At 40.3% G+C, this 22,350-nt stretch overlaps 1 protein-coding gene across 5 annotated transcripts in view; it reads left to right on the forward strand.

Annotated features, from left to right (window-relative positions):
* Positions 1-22,350, forward strand: part of ythdc2 (YTH domain containing 2) — a 115,899-nt gene that overhangs the window by 81,846 nt on the left and 11,703 nt on the right. For 3 of the 5 annotated variants that reach the window (XM_072281400.1, XM_072281401.1, XM_072281403.1), the window contains exon 31: positions 3,845-5,609. In XM_072281400.1, the coding sequence (XP_072137501.1) occupies positions 3,845-3,850 (6 nt within the window). In that variant the 3' untranslated portion in view covers positions 3,851-5,609. The other 2 variants (XR_011889512.1, XR_011889511.1) reach the window with 2 other exon arrangements.

Below are 22,350 nucleotides of genomic sequence, written 5' to 3' on the forward strand. Positions count from 1 at the left end.
ATCATAGTTAATGCTAACATATTATTACATACATTGCACATTTTAACAGTATGATATACTCCTAACCCATTTGCATTTCAATTCGAAAATATTCCTGTAGAAAATGGAATATTGTGATCTACAGTCATTATTTTACATGAGCCTGTGTTAAAAGATAACATTAGAATTTGCTTGTGATGTAACAGGAACATTGATAGTAATCTATTATTTTCCCTTCACCTGCAATCTCGTTTCAGCTTTATTTAGAAAGGATTTAGCAGAAAAAAATATTGTCTGAACATCTTGAAATGTTGTAGAATATTGCACTACATGCAAGTTCTATATTACTTTCTTTTTTTTCTTTTTAAATCTTTTTATTGAATTAGTACACAAAAGGTAAACCATATAGGCATTGATACACAGTTGCAATATAAATTTATAAGAGATATTAATACAAAAAAAATTAGTACAAACAGTGCAGTTTAGATATAAAATAACCAGCTAATATAATAGTATACTAATTTTCAAACATGTCAATAAGGAAAAAAAACCCAAAAAAAAACCCACCGTGTAACTAATCTAAAAAGCAAAGCAAAGCAATGGGCTAACTAGGTATCAAGTAGAGTTAAACAACTTAAAACAATCACGTCCTCAAACCCGACCTCCGTTAAAAAGCAAGAAGGGAATGTAGATATGGCCAGAGAAAGAAAAAAAAGTTACATTAAATGAAAATGTTGAATAAAAGATCTCCAAGTCTGTTTAAATTTAACTGAAGAATCATAAAGATTACTTCTAATTTTCTCCAGATTTAAGCATAGTATCGTCTGGGAAAACCAAAAAAATGTAGTTGGAGCATTAATCTCCTTCCAATGTTGTAAAATACATCTTTTCGCCATTAAAGTAGGAAATGCAATCAATCTATGGGCTGAAGGGGAAAGATTACTGGAAATTTCTTCTCTTCCTTTTGAATTGAAACGTTGTAAACTGGTTTGTAACCCGATAGTTAAATATACCTTACGTATTTGGTTTCAATTCCGAAAATTTTTCTATCTCAATCAATTTGGGCTTGCGATTCCTATTTTAGGTAACATATTCTTCCCCCCCTCTTCCACTGACCGTGCCTTTCAAACTTGGAAGACTAATGGTATTTCACGGTTTTTGGATTTATTTTTAGATGGTTCCCTTATGTCTTTTGAGCAATTATCTAACAAATATAACTTAACAAGAATACATTTTTTTAGATACCTCCAAGTAAGAAATTTCCTAAGTACTATACTCTCTTCCTTTCTGACGCTACCTCCTACATGTATTTTAGACACTATAATTAACCTTAATCCATGTCAGAAAGGTGTAACGGCTATTATTTATAATATTATGAAATTTAGGAAAGCTCCATTTGATAAGATTAGGTCAGATTGGGAAAAGGAATTGGGTCTTATTATTCCGGTGGATGACTGGGCGCATATTTTACAACTAGTTAACACTTCCTCTATCTGTTCTAAACACTCCCTAATTCAATTTAAAGTTGTCCATAGAGCACATATGTCTAAAGATAAATTAGCTCGTTTTTATTCTCATATTAACCCTTTGTGTGACAGATGTCATGGGGAGATAGCTTCCTTAACTCATATGTTCTGGTCCTGTCCTACTCTGGAAACTTTTTGGAAAGATATTTCTCCCCATCCTATTACTGCTATCTTTGGATTACTTTCTTTCTTTTCAAATCCTTTTATTGTATATACAGGAAAAATAACATGAGTACATCGAAGTAACAACACTTACAATGCCTCAAAAAAAAAACCCATCATCTTAAAGATCGAAAACAAAATTTTGTGATAACAAAAAAAACCTACTGAGCAGAAAATTGTGTGCAGTTTTGGTCTCCAGGGTTAAGGAAGGACATCCTGGCTGTGGAGGAGGTGCAGCGTAGGTTCACTAGGTTAATTCCTGGGATGTCCGGACTGTCTTACGCAGAGAGGTTAGAGAGACTGGGCTTGTACGCGCTGGAATTAAGGAGATTGAGGGGGGATCTGATTGAGACATATAAGGTTATTAAGGGATTGGACAAGATAGAGGCAGGAAATATGTTCCAGATGCTGGGAGAGTCCAGTACCAAAGGGCATGGTTTAAGAATAAGGGGTAGGTCATTTAGGACAGAGTTGGGGAGGAACTTCTTCTCCCAGAGAGTTGTGGAGATGTAGAACGCACTGCCTCAGAAGGCAGTGGAGGCCAATTCTCTGGATGTTTTCTAGAAGGAGCTAGATAGGTATCTTATGGATAGGGGAATCAAGAGTTATGGGAACAAGGCAGGAACCAGGTATTGATAGTAGATGATCCGCCATGATCTCAGAATGGCGGTACAGGCTCAAAGGGCTGAATGGTCTACGTCTGCACCTATTGTCTATTGTCTATAAAAGTGAGAAAAAAAAAGAGAACCCATTAGGTGTACAACCCCGGAGCCATGCGTCATACAAAAAGCTTCTAAAAATAAACATCAAACTGCCAGCAAGAAAAGAAAATATGCTAAAGAAAACTTTGAACCTTTATTTGATTTTGAGAAAAGATGGGGCTCATTTGCTCATTATTATCATTTGAGTTAATTGATATAATTTTTCCGTGATCTAATTGTAAATTTTTAAAAAAAAATTGTTTAGTATTTTTCTCAAGTTCTATATTACCAAGTTCTATATACTGTAAAAATAATTTTTGTTCATATAAAGCAAAACTAAGTTATTACATAATGTAATTAGCTAATAGACACTTAAAATACAGCGAACTACAACTCATTTGTAAATCAAATACCTTTCTGAAAATATTCCAAAAGGTTTTTCATCAGTGTATTCTGAAAGTCCTTTCACTGTCTTCTTTGAGTGATCATTCTTCATTTGCTGGCCCAGAGACTGAGATTCAGTTAATGCGGAATGCATCTCGGCTTTGTCCAAGCCTGAATGTGTCTTTGTCCACATTTGCACTCTTATCAAGGATCAATAAATAGTACCAACAGACTCTTGGCTCAGTAGTCTAGTTGGCTAGACCTCATTGAATGGCATTAATTCCTCATCATCACAGCTTATTCAAATCATCTATGGGTATTTGTTACTTTACTGATAGAAGCATTCTTTTCTATTTCTAGTAAAATTTAATTGACTGTATATCCAGAACCAAACCTCTATTGAATCTCTGCCGATTTCCTTGTTATTTATTATCTCCATCTTACTCTTGATGTTAGGCCTAACTTTTGATTCTATCGACTTCCTTTGTCATAAAATGTAAATAAATGACAATAGAAAATTGCATTTTAATTACATTAATTACATTTTACTTAACATTTTTAAAGAAGAATTAACATAAGGAACATTGATCTTCAGACATTTTTGACCTTAATAAATCAATTTATTTATTCTCTTTATGCTAGATTGTCTTTGTCTAAATATGCCATTTATAAATGTAAGTTGTATTCAAAATAGTTGATATTTCAATCTTCAGTTCAGCCCTATCTATTATTTCGGCTGTCTTCAACTGACAATTGCACAAATTTAAGGTTTCAGTACTTTTTGTTTAAATCTATCCAATGTTCACAATTTTAGATAAGATTGCTCTTTATATTTGATGTAAAATAGTCTGTCATTTTTAATGAAATAATTTTAGAAGTTTTAACAATGTTTGGGCACTCCGTTCAGATCTTTTCAATGTAGTAAAGTGATAATAACTTTGAAAAGATGATCTCTCATTAATGCATTCTTTTGGGTTTTATGATTTGGTTCTTGAATGCTTTTAGGCATGCATTTAGAGTTGTGTGGGAATACAACTGGGTTATCCTTGGCAAGGTAAATAAAAATTACTAACGTACTTTATCTTCTTTCAGTCCTAGATATTCTCCCATTCTCTGCAGTTCATGTTGCAGCAACTCTGGAAACTGTATTTTTGGATAAGTTACTGAAGATGTATGGAAACACAAATTTGATTTGTCCCAGTAGAACTTGGAGAATGTCGTGAAGTTCAGTAGGATAAAAGTTATGCTTTAAAAACTGACGAATGGTGAGGAAGAAAGAGAGGGGAAGAAAGTGTTGTGTTTAATATTTGTCTGATGTATGTATAAAAAGGCACTTGCATCTTGTTCCATTGTTCTGTGGTTTTCTAAACTGTGAAGAAATAATTTCCATAGCATTATATTTAAAAGTATATGAAAGAAACTATGTACTTTTTTTCCTAAGACTGTTTGAGCAAAAATAATATATTTCCTGTACCTAAGTGTAGTTGGCCCAAATTGATCTTAACATTTCTTTTTAAAAGTAACTTAAAGGCTGAGAATTTTCCTTATTTTAGTTTAGTTTCTGGCTTCATGTTTAACTGGCAGTTCAATATATTTGGAAATTATACCTGTCAAATCATACCTAATCTATACAAATTAAAGCTTTTGCCAATTTCAAATTGTTATGTTGCATTTTGGCATACGTATTGCAATGTGATCACCATCTTCCCAGTTACAAATTAATTTTATTGCAACTGAATATTTAATGTATAACTGTTATCAGAGAGAATATATTTAATAAAAATAATATTGCTTAATCTGATAAAACATGATGCAGAGATTGTAACTCTTAGGGAAGGATTCTTCCTGTTAATAAAATATTGAAAGATATATTATCAACAATACAATTTCAAAATATTATGCCAAGATTTAAAGCATTGATTTTACTGTTTCACTATGAGCCAGAGCTCCGTAAAAATGAATGGGAAGTTTTATTATTACGCACATGCATATGTAGATTGTTAGTTAAGATGATGGCCAAAGATTGTTAGTTAAGATGGTGGAAAACTGTTAAATTGAGCTTCATGCATTGAAATTACAAATTGTGTGCAGGAAGTAGCTTGCTTTTCACTGTGTTGTCGCAAAAGATTAGCTAAAATTAAAATAACTCTAAAAATTGTAGTGTTGATCTATTGTGTTGTCTGGTGTTTATTGGTGACCATTATGTAATTTAGTTTGAGTCGTTAGTCTCATTATAAACCATGTTCACAAGTGCATTTGGTAGACTGTGAACGATTTAGCATTTTCAAGCAGGAAATTTAACTACAAACTAGTAATCTATTTATTAAATTGCATACAATGCAGTCTGTTCTTTGATGGGAAATAAATGAGATCATTTTTCATAAAACATTAATGGGAGCATCCTGTGAGAAGTGGATGCAGGTCAAATGTTTTAAAATGTTCCACTTAATGTACTAATTTTATGATCTTGTGTCATTCCAGTATAAACACTAAAAGTGCCGACATTAAAACAAAATTTAACTTTTCAGAACTCAAGTTGACATGACCTTAACTCTTGAATAGCTGACCCTTCTGAGAAAGAAAGAAACTTTTTGATTGTTACACTGTATAGATAATCATGATTTAGGATGAAAGTGCTACATTTGGCTCTTTACGCTAGAAATTTAATTGAAGCAATATAGAAAGCAACATGTTCATGAACTGATTTATTGAAATATTTCACCATTGCTTGTAGAATGTAACTTGGCATCAAGAAATTTAAGAGCAAATTCTTAATTAGTTGTATGGAAAAGAATTCTTCCACATGGGGAAGAAATGAAAATCTTAACATGGATCTGTTCTCACTGCTTTCAAACACCTCAACAGGCCAGGTCTCCAGCTCAGCCAGAAACCCAAGAAGCATTGAAGGGGGCCATTATATAGAATTTAAACCTAAGAAATGAATGTCTTAAATGCAGAAGGAAGCAGTTACACTTACTCAAAAAGGTAAGTACCATCTCTGTGTGTGGTTCAGATAAATGTGGCTGATGCTGAGATCAAGCAGTTTTAATCTAATGGACTAAAACAAAGACGTAACAAAGTTATGGATGGTATGGGAAATAGAAATGTTTTTTTTGTGGCATGAAGCACACTTTGTAAGGCGTTATTCTTGATATAACAATTGTCTTGAATGAAAATATACATTGTCTAGAAAAACTTCTCTTCATTAATCTGACAGTTAGCTGTCAGCCTAGTTTGTGTGACAGTCACGTTTTTTACAATCATAAAATGATTTATAAAAACAATACTTAAAGTTTTCATTAGTCATTGAATGTGCTGACTGAAACATTTTAGACAATTTATGCTCAAAAACTTAGGTGTGTAGTGGGCATTATTGCTTCAGTTGATTGTCACCTTATGAAGGGAGTTGTGAAAAGTGGAAATCTATTTCCCATAAAACATTATGGCTTTTGCTGCAATGTGTAGTTATGTTTTTGTTTCTGAAGTTTTACCATTATTTTTTAAAAAATGAATATAATTCAAATAAACTAACTTGTTTCTATGTTACTGTGTAGTGCCTGGTCTCATGAATGGATGAAGATTATATTGTAGTACAAGCACATCTTTCTTGTGCAACACCCACAAAGTACAAGATTCCTTTTGGGAACAATTTCCTCAGGAGCATCTTTATGGTCATTTATTTACAACTTCAAGTTCAAAATTATTGTCATTCAACCATACATATAAATACTGCCAAGCAAAACAACATTCCCCCCGGACCAAGGTGCATGACACAGTACATATAACTCACACACAGCACTTAAAGTAATAGTACCATAAATAAATAAACAAATAATAAAATGTATTCCAGAAGATTGACATTTAGCATAAGGTGTATTTATGACACAAGTTAAAAAGTAAACAGTGTAATGCTACCGGCGCTTCAGAAGTGATAAGACCTAGGTGGTGGTAGGGAGTTCAGTAATCTCATGGCCTAGAGCAAGAAGCTAAATATTATCCATACATTCTCATGTACAAATATATCAGGTTTCACCGAGACCTGGCTCTCCCCTGCCACCCTGAGTTTCACCGAGATCTGGCTCTCCCCTGCCACCCCTGACTGTGCCATCCGACCGGAGGGATTTTTGATCCATCAGATGGATGGCACGGTGTCTTTGGGCAAGATGAGGGGAGGTGGTGGCTACCTACTGATCAACACTGCGTTGTGCTCGGACACAGTGGCACTGACAAGCTCCTGCAGTCCAGACCTGGAACACCTGTCGGTGAAGTGTCGTCCCTACTATCTGTCACGGGAATCCACTTCGGTCATACTGACAGCAGTACATTTTCCCCCAGGTGGACGTAGAGTGTGCTCTGAACATACTGTATGCCAACATCAGTGAACTTGAGACAAGGTATCCTGAAGCTTTGCTCATTACAGCCGGGGACTTTAACCAGGCCAACCTCAGAAAGGCACTGCCAAAGTTATACCAACATGTCTCCTGTCCCACTAGAGGCCCGAATATACTTAACCACTGCTACACAGCAGTCAAGGATGCGTACCGTTCCTTCCCACGACCTCACTTGGGAAAATCAGACCATCAGGCCGTACTCCTCCTGCCGGCTTACAAACAGAAACTGAAGCGGGAGGTCACGGTGTCAAAAGTAGTGTCGCGTTGGACAGAGGAAACGGATGAGGTCCTCCGTGACTGCTTTGAATCGGTGGACTGGTTAGTATTCAAGGACTCGGCAGCTAACCTTGATGAGTATGCCTCAGCTGTCACAGACTTAAATATTTGGAAATGCACGGAGGACTGTGTGTCTCGCAAGACGATCCGAGTATTCCCTAACCGGAAACTTTGGATGAATTATGAGGTCAAGTCTCTTTTAAAGGCTGGAGCTGCGGCTTTTAAGTCTGGGGATACCAGTCGCTACACAGAATCCAGGCGTGAACTCTGGAAAGCCATTAAGGGCACCAAGAGCAATATTGAGCCAAGTTGGAAGCCCAGGCTAACCAGAGGGATGCCAGTAGACTATGGCAGGGTCTAAATGAGATCACTGGGCGCAAAGAAAAGGCTGGGAATATCAATAACTGTGGCGCTTCTCTTCCTGACGAACTTAACATATTCTACGCAAGATTCGAACAGAAGAGGAGCGTCCCGCTCCCTCTGGATGAACCAGACCTGGTGGCATAGGGATTCGTTGTCACTGAGGAGGACGTTAGAAGGGCCTTCCTGAAGATAAATCCAAGGAAGGCGACGGGCCCAGATGGCGTCCCGGGACAGGTTCTCTGGGTCTGTGCAAGCGAGCTAGCTGGAGTGTTTGCTGACATCTTCAGCTGCTCCTTGCTTCAGTCTAAGATCCCCTCGTGTTTTAAGAAGGCAACGTTAATCCCAGTGCCAAAGAAGAGCAAGGTGGCATGCCTGAATGACTATTGACCTGTGGCTCTGACATCAATTGCTATGAAGTGCTTCCAGAGATTGGTTATGGCACACATCAACCACAGCCTACCGGTCAAACTCGACGCTTTGCAACTCGCCTACCAGAGCAAAAGGTCAACGGCAGATACCATCTCTCTGGCCCTACATTCTTCCTTAGAAAACCTGGAGAATAAAGAGGCATACGTAAGGCTCCTTTTCATTGACTACAGCTCTGCCTTTAATACCATCATTCCAAATAAACTGATTCCTAAACTCCGGAACCTGGACCTTAGCACTCAGATCTGCAGCTGGACCTTCAACTTCCTCACAGACAGGAACCAGGCTGTAAAAATAGGGGACAAGCTTTCCTCTACAATCACTCTGAGCACCATGCCCCACAAGGCTGTGTACTCAGCCCCCTGCTGTACTCACTGTACACCCATGATTGTGTAGCCAAGTTTCCATCGAACTCAATATATAAGTTTGCTGATGACACAACAATTGTAGGCCGTATCTGGGGTAATGATGAGTTTGAGTACAGAGAGGAAATTGAGAACCTGGTGGCATAGTGTGAATACGATAACCTATCCCTCAACGTCAGCAAGACGAAGGAATTGGTTGTTGACTTCAGAAGGAGTAGTGGACCGCACGACGCAATTTACATCAGTGGTGCGCAAGTGGAACAGGTCAAAAGCTTTAAGTTCCTCAGGGTCAATATCACAAATGACCTGACTTGGTCCAACCAAGCAGAGTTCACTGCCAAGAAGGCCTACCAGCACCTTTACTTCCTGAGAAAACTAAAGAAATTTGGCCTGTCCCCTAAAACGCTCACTAATTTTTATAGATGCGCCGTAGAAAGCATTCTTCGAGGGTGCATCACAACCTGATATGGAAGTTGTCCTGTTCAAGACCGAAAGAAGCTGCAGAAGGTCGTGAACACGGCGCAGCACATCACACAAACCAATCTTCCGTCCTTGGACTGACTTTACACTGCACGCTGTTGGAGCAGTGCTGCCAGGATAATCAAGGACACGACCCACCCAGCCAACACACTTTTCGTCCCTCTTCCCTCCAGGAGAAGGCTCAGGAGCTTGAAGACTCGTACGGCCAGATTTGGGAACAGCTTCTTTCCAACTGTGATAAGACTGCTGAATGGATCCTGACCCGGATCTGGGCTGTACCCTCCAAATATCCGGACCTGCCTCCCGGTTTTTGTTTTGCACTACCTTACTTTCCATTTTTCTATTTTCTATTTATGATTTATAATTTAGATTTTTAATACTTACTAATTTTTACTATTTTTAATATTTAATATTTGTAATCCAGGAAGCAACAAGTGCAGAATCAAATATCGCTGTGATGATTGTACATAGTATGAATTGTTTGTCGACAATAAAGTATAAAGAATCAACATTATTGTTTGGATTTGTAGGTAATATTGAGTGTGTATGCACTTCTTTACCGTAAGCATTGTCACTATATAATAATCTTGTGAAATTAATCAATATTCACATTGTAATAGAAAGTACCCAAATCTATCTGGGAAGCTGGAAATACAGCTATCCAGGAGTCATAGTTCAGTGATTGTCCCAGCTCGTTCTTCAGATTATAGAGGGACTTCTCCAGTAAGGGCAACAGCGAGGAAACTTCAGCATCAATGTAGATAGAAAGCAGCCTCTGCGGCTTACGTGCACAGCTAATTATAAGACCGTAAATTGAAACCAAAGGAATCGACACCGCAAACCATCTGTACTGATACCAGGTGTGAAGAGGTATAAGGAAGTTTAAGCCTACATTCTCTAGAGCTCAGAAGAAAGTTGATTTCTTTGAAATATGTAAAATCTTTTTGGTACTTGCAGAGTAGATGCTCAAGGAATATTTCCTCTTGTGGGGAAATCTAGAAATGAGGAACATTCTCACAATAAGTGACCAAGATGAAGGAAGAATACCTTCTGAATTATAGGTCACAGCGACTCTACCAAGGATTTTTGAAGATGCAACTCCAGAGCACATCAGTTAGAATGGTGGAGCAGGCACAAGGGGCTGGAGAACCTACTCTTACTCCCATAGGTGGCAAGAAGTTATTTGCCCACTATTTGTTCACCAAATGTGACATTTTCAGCCATACACACCAAGTTGTTCTGCTGCCTATAGCATAATAAATTCTTCAGCTAATTTGATTTACTTCATGTGATATCTGGAATATATGGGATAGGTTAAAGGCTGTAATGCTGCCTATGCGCCACTGTGCTCCAAAACCAGATGTGTCTTAATTCATTAGCTTTACTTCTCACACATACATTGAAGCAAACAGCAAAATGCATCTTTTGCGTCAACGACCAACACAATCTGAAGATATTCTGGAGGGGCAGCCTGCAAGTGTCGCTCTATTTCCAGCGCCAACATAGCATGCCCACAGATGCCATGTAGCATGCTGCAGTAGGTCTTCAATATTGCTATTTATCTAATAATGTGGGAAATTGTTCTTGCATGTCCGACCTTGTAAAAGCAGATAAAAAAGATCAAATCTAACTACTTATCACTTCATTTATCCTTAAATTGGGAGAATGATGGAAATGTTGACAGTGTTATCAGCAGTACTTGCTCATTAATGCCTTTCTGTTTAGCTTACTTTGGTTTCTGCAGAGCCACTTGGCTGCAAAGCTCATAAATACTAGAGATTTTGCGAATGCTGGAAATCCAGACTCTCACATACAAAATGCTGGAGGAACTCTGCAGGCCAGTCAGCATCTATGGAGAGGAATGAACAGTCGACATTTTGTGCTGAGACTTCATAAGTGTTAATGTTTTGGTTGAAACACTCCATCAGCACTGGGTGTCCTAATGAAGGGCCTCGGCCTGAAGCGTCGATTGTTCATTCCTTTCCACAGATGCTGCCTGACCTGCTGAGTTCTTCCAGCGTTTTGTATGAGTTGATGTAAACTTCACCATTAGAGCTAAATTCTTGAGATGAGGCGAGAGCTATTGGCACTAAGGAAGCCGGTAAATGTGGAATCAATAGGAATCCAAGAAATACTTCCCAACTGGTTAGAGTTGTAATCTGCACACACTGAAGCTAAACATCTTAGTACTAGGCCATCTTTGGGTAATGATTTAGATGCAACTATCCTCAGTAATGATCCTGTCTGATCAGGTCAAAAACATAGATCATTACTGATGATTGCTTCATGTTTACTTCATAAGTCCTGAGGAAATGAATCAGTTTTTGTCCACATGCAGCAGGGCTTGGACAACATCCAGGTTTGTAATGATATTGATAAGTTATATTTAAGTCACACCAGTAACAATTATGAATTTTTTTAAAAAAAAGTGGAAGTAATTGTTTTTATAATTATTGGAATGACACAGTTCTCAACCAGGATTCGATGAGAGGTTGCTAGGGGTTATGTGAGAGATCGTGATTTTAAAAAATAAGCATCGTTTCTCCAACTTTACTCAATCCATGATGCTAGCGCTCGCAGTGGTAGGCAGTGACCGGGCAGCCCTGTTAGCAATCTCATTAGAGGTCTGGCAGCCCAGTATGGCAGTGACGTCCAGCCACCTTAGAGGCTGCACTCCAGATTTGCTGTCTGGGTTTACTCCTGTAGCCTTTGTCTCTCCCGAGGCTGCCCACAAGGCAGTGGGGCTAGTTACCCATATCTGGGGATTTGGTTCACGAGCACCAGGGCATGTCCACACGCTGATGGGCCTTTGTGCTACATGTGCAGGGGCTAGACCTCCACCACCCCCCCATCCTCTGTAGTTCAGTCTGTTCAAAAGGAGTTCAGTTTCCATGTGTCACCAGCGAGGAGGCACTACCTGAGGCTTGCTGTTGGGGAGGCTATTCCAGGAATGAAGGGTTAACATATGAGGAGCGTTTGGCAGCTTTGGGCCTGTACTCACTGGAACTTAGAAGAATGCAGGGGGATCTCTTAGAAACCTAATGAATGTTGAAAGGACTAGACAGGATGGATGTGGAGAGGATGTTTCCTATGGTGGAGGTATCCAGAACTAGAGGGCACTGCCTCAAAATTGAGCGGTAACCTCTTAAAACAGAGATAAGGAAGAATTTTTTTAGCCAGAGGGTAGTGAATCTGTGGAATGCTCTGCCACAGATTGCAATGGAGGCCAGGTCCATGGGTATATTTAAGGCAGAAGTTGATTGTTTCCTGATTGATCAGAGCATCAAAGAATATGGTGAGAAGGCAGGTGTATGGGGTTGAGTGGGATCCGGGATCAGCCATAATGGAATGTCAGAGCAGACTTGATGGACTGAATGGCCTAATTCTGCTCCTATGTTTTATGGTCTTATGGCCTACTGGCAGGGAGAAACCTGCATATTCTGCTCTCCTTTTCGCATGACTGCTAGCCAGCAGTGGAAGCTGAAAATGAGAGTGACAAGCACTCCCCACTTCACTACCCCACTAGACGCAGCACAACAACTATTTTGACACCATGATAGACATAATGCTGTAAATAGAGCCATAAACAATATGCACAAATTTAAATAGTTCCACCTTTGCAAGTTCAAAGTCTTTTGCTGACTCCATGTAAATATTACAGTGTTTGAAATCTTATGTAACTTTGAGTGCAATATACTCCTCATCAATGAAGAGAAATTGTATTTGGTTGTTTTATGTATGGATGAATTTTTCCAGAAGCACTTGTTTGCAAAATGATTAATCTTTACACACATTCCTTATTTTCTTCTGTGAAATTCTCCTTTGTGAAACTCACGTTTTCTCCCACCCTGGTATCCTTTGAATTTCTTTAGCCTTGTCTTACAGTTTTATCTGTCACTCCCAGAAATTTCTGCAGGATTTATTCTCACTTTATTAGCTATACCTGTACACTTGCTTGCTAATGCAAATATTTACTCAGGCAATCATGTGGCAGCAACTCAGTGCATAACAGCATGCAAACACGGTCAAGAGATTCAGTTGTTGTTTAGACGAAACATCAGAATGGAGAAGAAATGTGATCTAAGTGACTTTGACCCTGGAATGATTGTTGGTTCCTGATGTGGTGGTTTCAGTAGCTCAGAATCTGCTGACCTGGGATTTTCACGCATAATAGTCTCTAGAGTTTGCAGAGAATGGTACGAGAAACAAAAACCATCCAGTGAGCAGCAGTTCTGTGAGCAAAAATGCTTTGTTCATGACAGAGGTGATGCACTATCAATAACTCCAAAAGACTGGAAGTAGAGTAAATACTGAAAGGCTTTTATTAGCAATAAAATGTGACCTCCACCATGCTGAGTATCTGCCCCTGGACTGAGAGGAGGAGCAATGGCACAATTGCCTTTATTCAGGGGTCTGTGGGAGGAGCCACAGGAGCAGTCAGCAGAGGGGCGTGTCCAGACAGGTAACCCAGTTACAACATATATATATATATATAGTTTACCACAAGAGGTCAGAGGCGAAAGGCCAGACTATTTCAAGTTGACAGGAGGACGGCACTAACTCAACTAACCATACATTACAATAGTGGTGTGCAGTGAAGCTTGAAGTGGATGGGCTACAGCAACAGACGGCCACACTGGGTTCCACTCCAGTCTCCAATAAAGTGGCCACTGAGTATATCTTGCACTTGCACTCTGTCCTGATGTCTTGAAGCTGATCTTTGGTGTTTCCTGCCACAGAACAAATTTCATGTTTTCCCTTTATGATCAGGTTAGTTACTTGAAGAAATCCTATCTTCAACCACAAGTCCACAGTCTCAAACATGAGTCAGTCTCAAAGTCTTTCTTCCAGTGTAATTGCAGCTCACTCAGCAAGCTTTTGCAGTGCTGTTCTCTATTGATCATAAATTCACCAGCATCTTCTCATATTAAAATAAAACCTATCAAATGATATCATCTTTCATTTTGTCAGTTTTGAGAAAATGTTCACAGCCTGGGTACCATGTTGCATTTATATTGTCTTCAGCCCAGTCCCTCCAAGTGAAAATATTTACATAGTGATCAACTAACAGAGATGCTCCCCACTGCTCCAGGAGCCCGGGTTCAATCCTGATCTCCGGTGCTGGAACATAGAGGACAGCACAGGAACAGGCCCTTAGGCCTATGACATCTGGGCCAACTACAATGCCAAATTATACTAATCCCGATGTGACCCATTTCCCTCCAGTCCCTGTGTGTCCTAAGACCATAAGATATAGGAACAGAAGTAGGCCAATTGGCCCATCGAGTCTGCTCTGCCATTTCATCATGGATGATTCATTTTTCCTCTCAGCCCAATCTCCTGGCTTCTTCCCATAACCTTTCATGCCCTGAGTAATCAAGAACCTATCTATCTCCATCTTAAATGACTTGGCCTCCACAGCTGCCTGTGGTAACAAATTCCACAGATCACCACCCTCTGACTAAAGAAATTCTTCTTCCTCCCTGTGTGCTTGTCTAAATGACTCCCAGCACCTCTAACATGGTTACTTCCACCACCACCCCTAGTAGTGTTCTCCAGGCCACCTACCAGTTTCTGTGTAAAAAAAAAACTTGCCTTACATGTCTTCAAACTCCCCCACCTGCCCCACAATCCTTAAAATTATGCCCTCCGGTGTCTATCGTGTCTATTCATGACTATCTGTTCTATCTAGGCTCCTCATAACGTTAGAAATTTCTATCAGCTCTCTGCTCAGTCTACAGCACTCTAGAGCAAATCGAACAAATTGGATCCAACTGATGAAGACGAGTATGCCTTACACCTTCCTTGCCTATCTCCTTGTGTTGCCCCTCTCAGGGGGCTATGGACCTGGACATACTGCCTGTGAAGTTTGGATGTTCTCCATGCTTATTTATTAATGATCCAGCACAGTAAGAGGCCCTCCAGCCCAACAAGCCCAATTACAGCTGTCTCACCAATTGATCTACTGACCCTTTGGGATGTGGAAGGAAATCTGAACACACAGAGGAAACCCACGTGGTCACGGGGAGAACGGACTAACTCCTTACAGACAGCAGCGGAACTGAAACCCCGTGCTTGCGTGGTAATAACTTTGCACCAACCTCTACGCTACCATTTCCTTAGCTGTCAGTACCTCCAGATGAACTCTGTCTTTTGTGTGTTTCCCCCTAGCGGTCAGTCTGTGGTTTTGTTTTGTCATGTGCTCCTGTCCCCACTCCTGCTCTACTCCGGCTCCTGTATTACTGAGTACTCTGTCTCTCATCTGTTTCTCATTATTACCTGTATTGCTGCCACTTCTGTCTCATTGTGCTCCACCTATCATCTGCCTCTCTGTTTATTGCTCAGTGTATTTCAGTCCTGTGTTTTCACCTATTTGTTGCCACATTGTGCCAGTGAATTTTCCTGAGCCTTTCTAGCATTCGTATTTCAACTCTGTCCGGCTGAATATTGACTCTGCCTGTTGCCTGATTCTGGTTTTTGGATTTCTCTCGAATTTTTGATCTCCACCTGAACTTTGATGCTGACTTTCTTGCCACTCAGTAAATATCACAGTGCGCACAGTACTTGGTCTGTGATTGGGTCCCTGCTTCAGTGTCCTGTCACAAATCAGAAATATGCTGGTTGAGAAGCTGATTGGCCACTGTAAATTGCCATTGATGTGAGGGTATGATCAGTCTGGTCGAAGTGGAAGGAAATTTGTGGAGAGCAAAATAGGATTTATATAGAGTTAAGGTAAATGATCATCAGTAGGAGGATAGGACCTGTTCCCGAGCTGAATGAGTTTACAGGTCACGTGCTTCCACAGTTCCAACCACCTGCACCTGCTTCATCTTCTTTTTCAGCTTCATCTGCAGGGGAGAGTTTCACCAAACTAATTCAAATATCCCCCAGTCTCCTGTAACACTTCCGTCATCCTGAAGCTATCAAGAGTGCAGTTAAGTGTTTCAGAAACTTCGAACAAGGTGGGCAGCTCCAAGATATTCACCAAAACCTGTGGTCACCCTTCACCTTCAGGATGTTCTGTAATTGTCCAACGACATCTCGACCTGGCATGCTGGAGTCACAGAAAGATCAGATTCAGATTCCTTTAGTTATCACACGTACATAAAAACATAAAGTGAAATGCATCATTTGCATTAACAACCAACACAACCTAAGGATGGGCTGGGAAAAGCTCACAAGTGCTGCCCCACTTTCCAGCAGCAACATAGCATGCCTACCAAGTTCATAGAATGTAATAGTGACAACAACAAAACAACAACAAATGAAGCTCCTTATCTTCTCCTTTTCTCTCTCTCTCTCCCCCTCTATCTCACTCTCACACTTACACTCACACACTCACTCTCTCACACTCTCATTCTCACTCACTCACTCTCACACTCACACTCACATTCTCTCACACATTCTCACACACACACACTCACACTTACACACCGCCCCCCCCCCCCCCCATGCAGGACAAACCATCTCCAGACTCCAGTAGACTTGAACTTGTAGACACTCCCCCAGCGGACTTCTACAGACTGGCAGACCCAGGCTTTGGCCATTGTATCTCCACTTCTGTTTGACTCTCGGTCTTCATTCTTTACTATCGACCCAAGAATTGCCAACGATTATCAGTCTGTCGCCCATACTAGCGAGTCCCCTCTCCCGCTCTGCTCTCTCTGAGCAGTGGAGCCCCCACTTCTGGCTCTGGCCACATTTCCCCGAGGAACCATCACCTCCTCCAGCAGACAAAGGGGAAATCTGCTGGTGAACTGCATTCAGCAGGGGAACACGATTGCCATGTTCAGTCAACTGAGGTACTTAGGTTGTTTTCTTACATTGGTGAGGTTAGGTGTGTCTGTGCAAAAGCAACAAAAATAAAAACACTTGTCTTCTGAGTTTGATGCATATTCTCTCTAATTTACTTTGAATAAAAGTCCATTTTTCTTTTATCACAAATCTAAACTGCTCTTGTCATCAAAGGGGAATCAATAAATGGTGGCAGCAGTAATTCTCACTTTATTTTGACAGAATTTGAATCAGCTTGAATCAAGCTAAGAAATGGTCTAGGGCAGAAAATTGTGGTAAGAGTTATTTATAAGCCACCCAATAGTTGCTCAATACTGGGCTCAGCATTAACTCAGGAGTTTAAAGGAACTAATAATCAGTAATACAGTAATTCTGGAAATTTGGAATCTGCTCTTAAAACTGAACAAGTCAAATAAGCAATAACTAGATGGAGGACTAATTCACGGAATGTATTCTAGCTGGTTTTCTAGATCAGTTCTTTAAGAAACCAACTAGAGAAAAGGCTATTATGCAATGAGAAAGGATTAATTCATAATATTTTAGTAAAGGGCCACTTAGGAAAGAATAATCTAAGGTGATAGAAATTTAAACAGGTGTAATTCATTCCAAAGCTCTGTTCTTAAAAATAAAGGAAGGAAAGTATGAAGCTGTAAGAGGAAGGTCACTTGTGGGTAAATGGAAGAATATCTTGAAAGGTATGAAAATGGACGGTCAATGGTTAGAGTGATGCACAATGTGGAAAAAAGGAAATCCTTTAAAGCTTATAAAACACTAAAGAAAAAATTATTTCTCTGTGGCTAACTAGAAAAATTAGAGAAGCGTTTTATAGCTCAGCAAAAGGGGACCAAGAAACTGATAGAAGAAAAGGCAGGTCAGAATATGAAAGTAAACTGGCAAGAATTTTAGAAATGGATCATGAAAAAGATCCAGCAGTGGCAAATGTAGATCTCTTGACGATAGACACAAGGGAAATTTATAATGAGGAACAAATGGGGCAACATGGTAGTGTAGCAGTTAGCGTAACGCTATTATAGTGCCAGTGATCTGGGTTCAATTCCTGCCACTGTCTGTGAGAAGCTTATACATTCTCCCTGTGATCACACGGGTTTCCTTTGGGTGGTCTGGTTTCTTCCCATAGTCCAGCAACGCACGGATTAGTAGGTTAAATACTCACATGAGTGTAATTGGACAGTGCAGGCTAGTGGGCCAGTTACTGTGCTGTATCTCTGAATGAATAAAGAAAACGGGAGAGGAATCAAACAATTATATTGTGTCTGTTATTATGGAAGAAGATGCAAGAAACCAATGACCTACTGAGAATGAAGAGCAGAAGGAAATTAGTAAAAAAACGAATGATAATGGTTGGTGATGCTAAAAACCAGAGCTGATGATCTGCACTGTATAATGTTGAAAGAGCTGGCTGTAGAAGTACTCCAGCTGTCAGTTTTGAGAATCTTCTAGGTCCTGGAATTGATCTTGTGGATTGGAGGGTAGCAAATGTGACCAGAAAGTAGAGGAAAAGGAAATAGGGAACTTCTGACTTGCTGGCTTAATGCTGGTGTTGGAAAAGCAGGGTCACTGCTCCCCAGTATATTATGAGCTCTGTGCCAGATTGAGGTTTTAATCTTTACCTTAGGTGCCAGAGGCTGTGTTGGTGTGCCGAAGGATATTGTGGATTTTATCACTGAAATCTGCTGTTGCTGAATGATGCTTCTTATGCAGTGGGAAGTGACAGAATCCTGATCAGAATCTGATTTATCATCACTGACATATGATGGCGGCAGTGTATTGCAAAGACAGGAACATCTATAAATTACAAATACAAGTGAATAGTGCAAAAGAATGGAATAATGAGATAGTGTTCATGGGTTCATGAATCATTCAGAAATGTGATGGCAGAGGGGAAGAAGTTGTTCCTAAATTGTTGAATGTGGTTCTTCAGGCTCCTGTACCTCCTCCCTACTGGTAGTAATGAGAAGAGGACATGTCTCGGGTGGTGAGGGTCTTTTGTGTTGCATGCTGCCTTCTTCAGGCGTCACCTCATGTTCGTGTTTTTCAAAGTATTGACATGGGCGTTAACGGTTGGCAGGGAGTCTTGGTTTTGTGGTTGTTTTAAGTTAAGGCCCAATCTCCTCAGTAGATGCTTCAGTGAAAGCTGATGTGACTATGAGTTCAGTTTTTGTCTTTATTTAACTGCTCAGTTACTGAGTTTGTATTATTGGTCTTGGAGTAGAGGCAATGTAGGAGGAGCCAAATGTCCTTTTCTGTACTCTGGATGATGTATTCACCAAAATTAGCACATAGAGGTTTATGGTTTGTAAAAACTGTAAAATCCTGGTGAAGTCCTTGTAGTGCTTTTGGAATTTTGTTGCTGTAGATGATCGTAAAACTTTCTTTGATTAGTTGGTAATATTATTGTTCTACTTTGAAAAGAGACTTTGATACGAATCCAATGATTATCGTTTCCCTTATCTTTCATGCACATCATCCAGGCACATAGATGAAAGACAAACGAAGGGGTGTGTGGGAGGGAAGGATTAGATTGACCTTGGAATTGGTAAAAAGGTTGGTACAAAACTGTAGACTGAAGGGCCTGTACAGGGCTGTACTCTTCAGTGTTGCAAGTTGCAGGTTCAACCAGTTAGTCATCTCATTCTCCTGTCATTTGGAAGCTAAAGCTTTGGGAAGAGCTGTAAGAAGCAAATAGCATTGAATTGATTGAGTCCTCTGATAAAGGCTGCGCCGATTGTTCCTGGAGCGGAGGCCGGGTCACCTTTAGGATGGGCAACACTGATTGATGATGCACTCTTGGACAGCAGACTTTGCTGGGTCACGGACCATAACCCGTGAACTGAGCCGGAACTACTTCAACTCTCAGAACCGACATAATGTTGTGGTCGGCACAACATTGTGGGCCAAAGGGCCTGTAATATGCTGTAGATTTCTATGGTTTTATGTTCTAACCTCTGCAAAGGTCCCATGTGAAAGGTCCGGGAACTGGGGTCCATCTGCCACTGGACACTGAAGGGCTGAGGCCGGTGTGACCGCATCCCAAACATCTTACAGATGCAATGTTTATGGAGGAAACACGTGGTGTTGACACATTGTAAGAGAATGCATTGAATTGATTTTTGAGGAAGTCTTTTCTTAGTTCATTACATATATTATGAATAAACTGTATTTCCAAGAGAAAATTCTCAGAACACTGGAAAATCCAGAGGTGCTTTATTTCTTTCTTTAGTTTGGTTTGTTTTTAGAACGATGGAGTCATAGAGCAGTACAGCACAGAAAAAGGCTTTTTGGCTCATCTAGCCCATGCTGAACTGTTACTTTGCTGAGTCTCATCAACCCTCACCTGGATCACAGCCCTCCCATCCATGTACTTATCAAACTTCCCCTAAATGGTGCAATTGATGTTGCAATTTGATATAATATTTTACTAAGAATCATAACGAGATGTTAAATTACAGGATAACTCTTTGCAAATGTACTGACACCTGACATATTTGAGAGATTTACTGTAACTAAGTATTCAGATCTAACTTTCTCAACAGATAAAGCACTTCGCTGTGACCTTGCGATTCCTGCGATTGCTCGCTTCACTCACAGGATGTCACTGTGAGATCATTGGTTCATTTTCACATTGACAGGCTGCACAATCTGAGCTGCAGTGAAATTACACATTACCATTAAAGTTCAGAGTAAATTTATTATCAAAGTACATAGATGTCACCATATACAACGCTGTGATTTGTTTTCTTGGGGGCATTCACCGTAAATACAAAGAAACACCATAGAATCACTGGAAAACTGCACCAAAGGGACAAACAACCAAAGGCAACAACTGTTCAAGTACAAAAAAAACTACAAAATAATAATAATTAAATAAGTGAAAAATATTAAGAACATGAGATGAAGAGCCCTTGAAAGTGAGTCAATAGGTTGTGGAAACAGTTCAATAATGGGGCAAGTGTAGTTGAATGAAGTTATCCCCACTGGTCCAAGAGCCTGATGATTGAGGGGTAATAACTGTTCCTGAACCTGGTGGAGTGAGTCCTGAGGCTCCTGTACCTTCTTCCTGATGGACCAGGGTTAATTCCTCTGTCCCTAAATGAGGTAATCATGGATTTAAGCCTTACACTTGACCATATGGATTTTACTGCATAATCAATGCAGAAACGAAATCCAAGCAACACACACAAAATGCCGGAGGAACTCAGCAGGCCAGGCAGCATCTATGGAAAAGAGTACGGTCAACACTTCAGGCCGAGAGCCTGCATCAGAATTGGGAAAAAACGGATGAGGAATCAGAGTTAGAAGGTGGAGGGAGTGGGAGGAAGAAGCACAAGGTGAAAGGTGAAACCGGGAGGTGGGGGGGGGTGGAGAGTGGTGAAACTTCGAGAAGTTGATTGGTGAAAGAGATACAGGGCTGGAGAAGGGGGAATCTGATAGGAGAGGAGAGAAGGCGATGGAAGAAAGAAAAGGAGGAGGAGCACCAGAGGGAGGTGATGAACAAGTAAGGAGATAAGGTGAGAGAGAGAGAAAAATGGGAATGGGGAATGGTGAAGGAGAGGGGTACTGAAATCCAGTGTCGTCCTTTGAAGGTTGAGAAATTCAATTCCATTTGCACCTTAAAATGAGTGTAAAATATTTTGTGGTACCATTCAAGTAAGACCATGAAGATCCAATCCCTGTTCATTTTTGAGCCTAACATGATGTTAAACTATTTTCAGATTCAGATTATTTATTTATCTATCATGTGTACATTAAAACATTTAGTGAAATGTGTTGTTTGAGTTACAACAAACACACCTAGAGATGTGCTGGTGTCACCACAAATTCTGGCACCAACATATGCCTCCAGTGCCCAGCAGATCAACATAGAACACAATGAAACAGAAGACAACAAGATGGAACACAACAAAAATAACAACACAAACCAAACTGCTTTCCTCCCTCTCACCCAGCCACACATGCGACAGTCCTTCAACTCCAGGACCAGCTTCCTGGCCTTCAGTCTCTAGTTTCCAAGCTTTGGCCATCGGGCTTTGACCTCTGGACCTGCAATCAACCCTGAGGCTTCCGTTCTCGGTATTGACCCATGGACCAGATGACAACAGGACCTCGAACTCCAGGGTCAAACTTCTTCTACTGTCTCTGCTTCAATCCTCGATATCTAGCCCCAGACTAGATGATATCAGGACCCTGCACTCCAGGCTTGAACTTCTTCCACTGTCTCTGCTTCAGTCCTCGATATCTACCCCAGACTAGATGATGGCAGGACCCCGAACTTCTTCCACTGTCTCTACCTCTGTGCCCATGATTTGACCCAGAGTCTTTACTGCACATCTTGCTCCTGTCTCCAAAATTCCTGTTCCACAGCCTTTAACTCTCCCTGGAATGACTCACTGCTCACAGCTGTTGGGTTGTAGAACACCTTGATCTGCCCACTCCTTACTCACTGTAAATTCTCATCAATCTCATCATCAAACCTTGGTGACAA

The sequence above is a fragment of the Mobula birostris genome, chromosome 17 (assembly GCF_030028105.1).
Source record: "Mobula birostris isolate sMobBir1 chromosome 17, sMobBir1.hap1, whole genome shotgun sequence".
In the NCBI taxonomy this organism is placed as follows: domain Eukaryota; kingdom Metazoa; phylum Chordata; class Chondrichthyes; order Myliobatiformes; family Myliobatidae; genus Mobula; species Mobula birostris.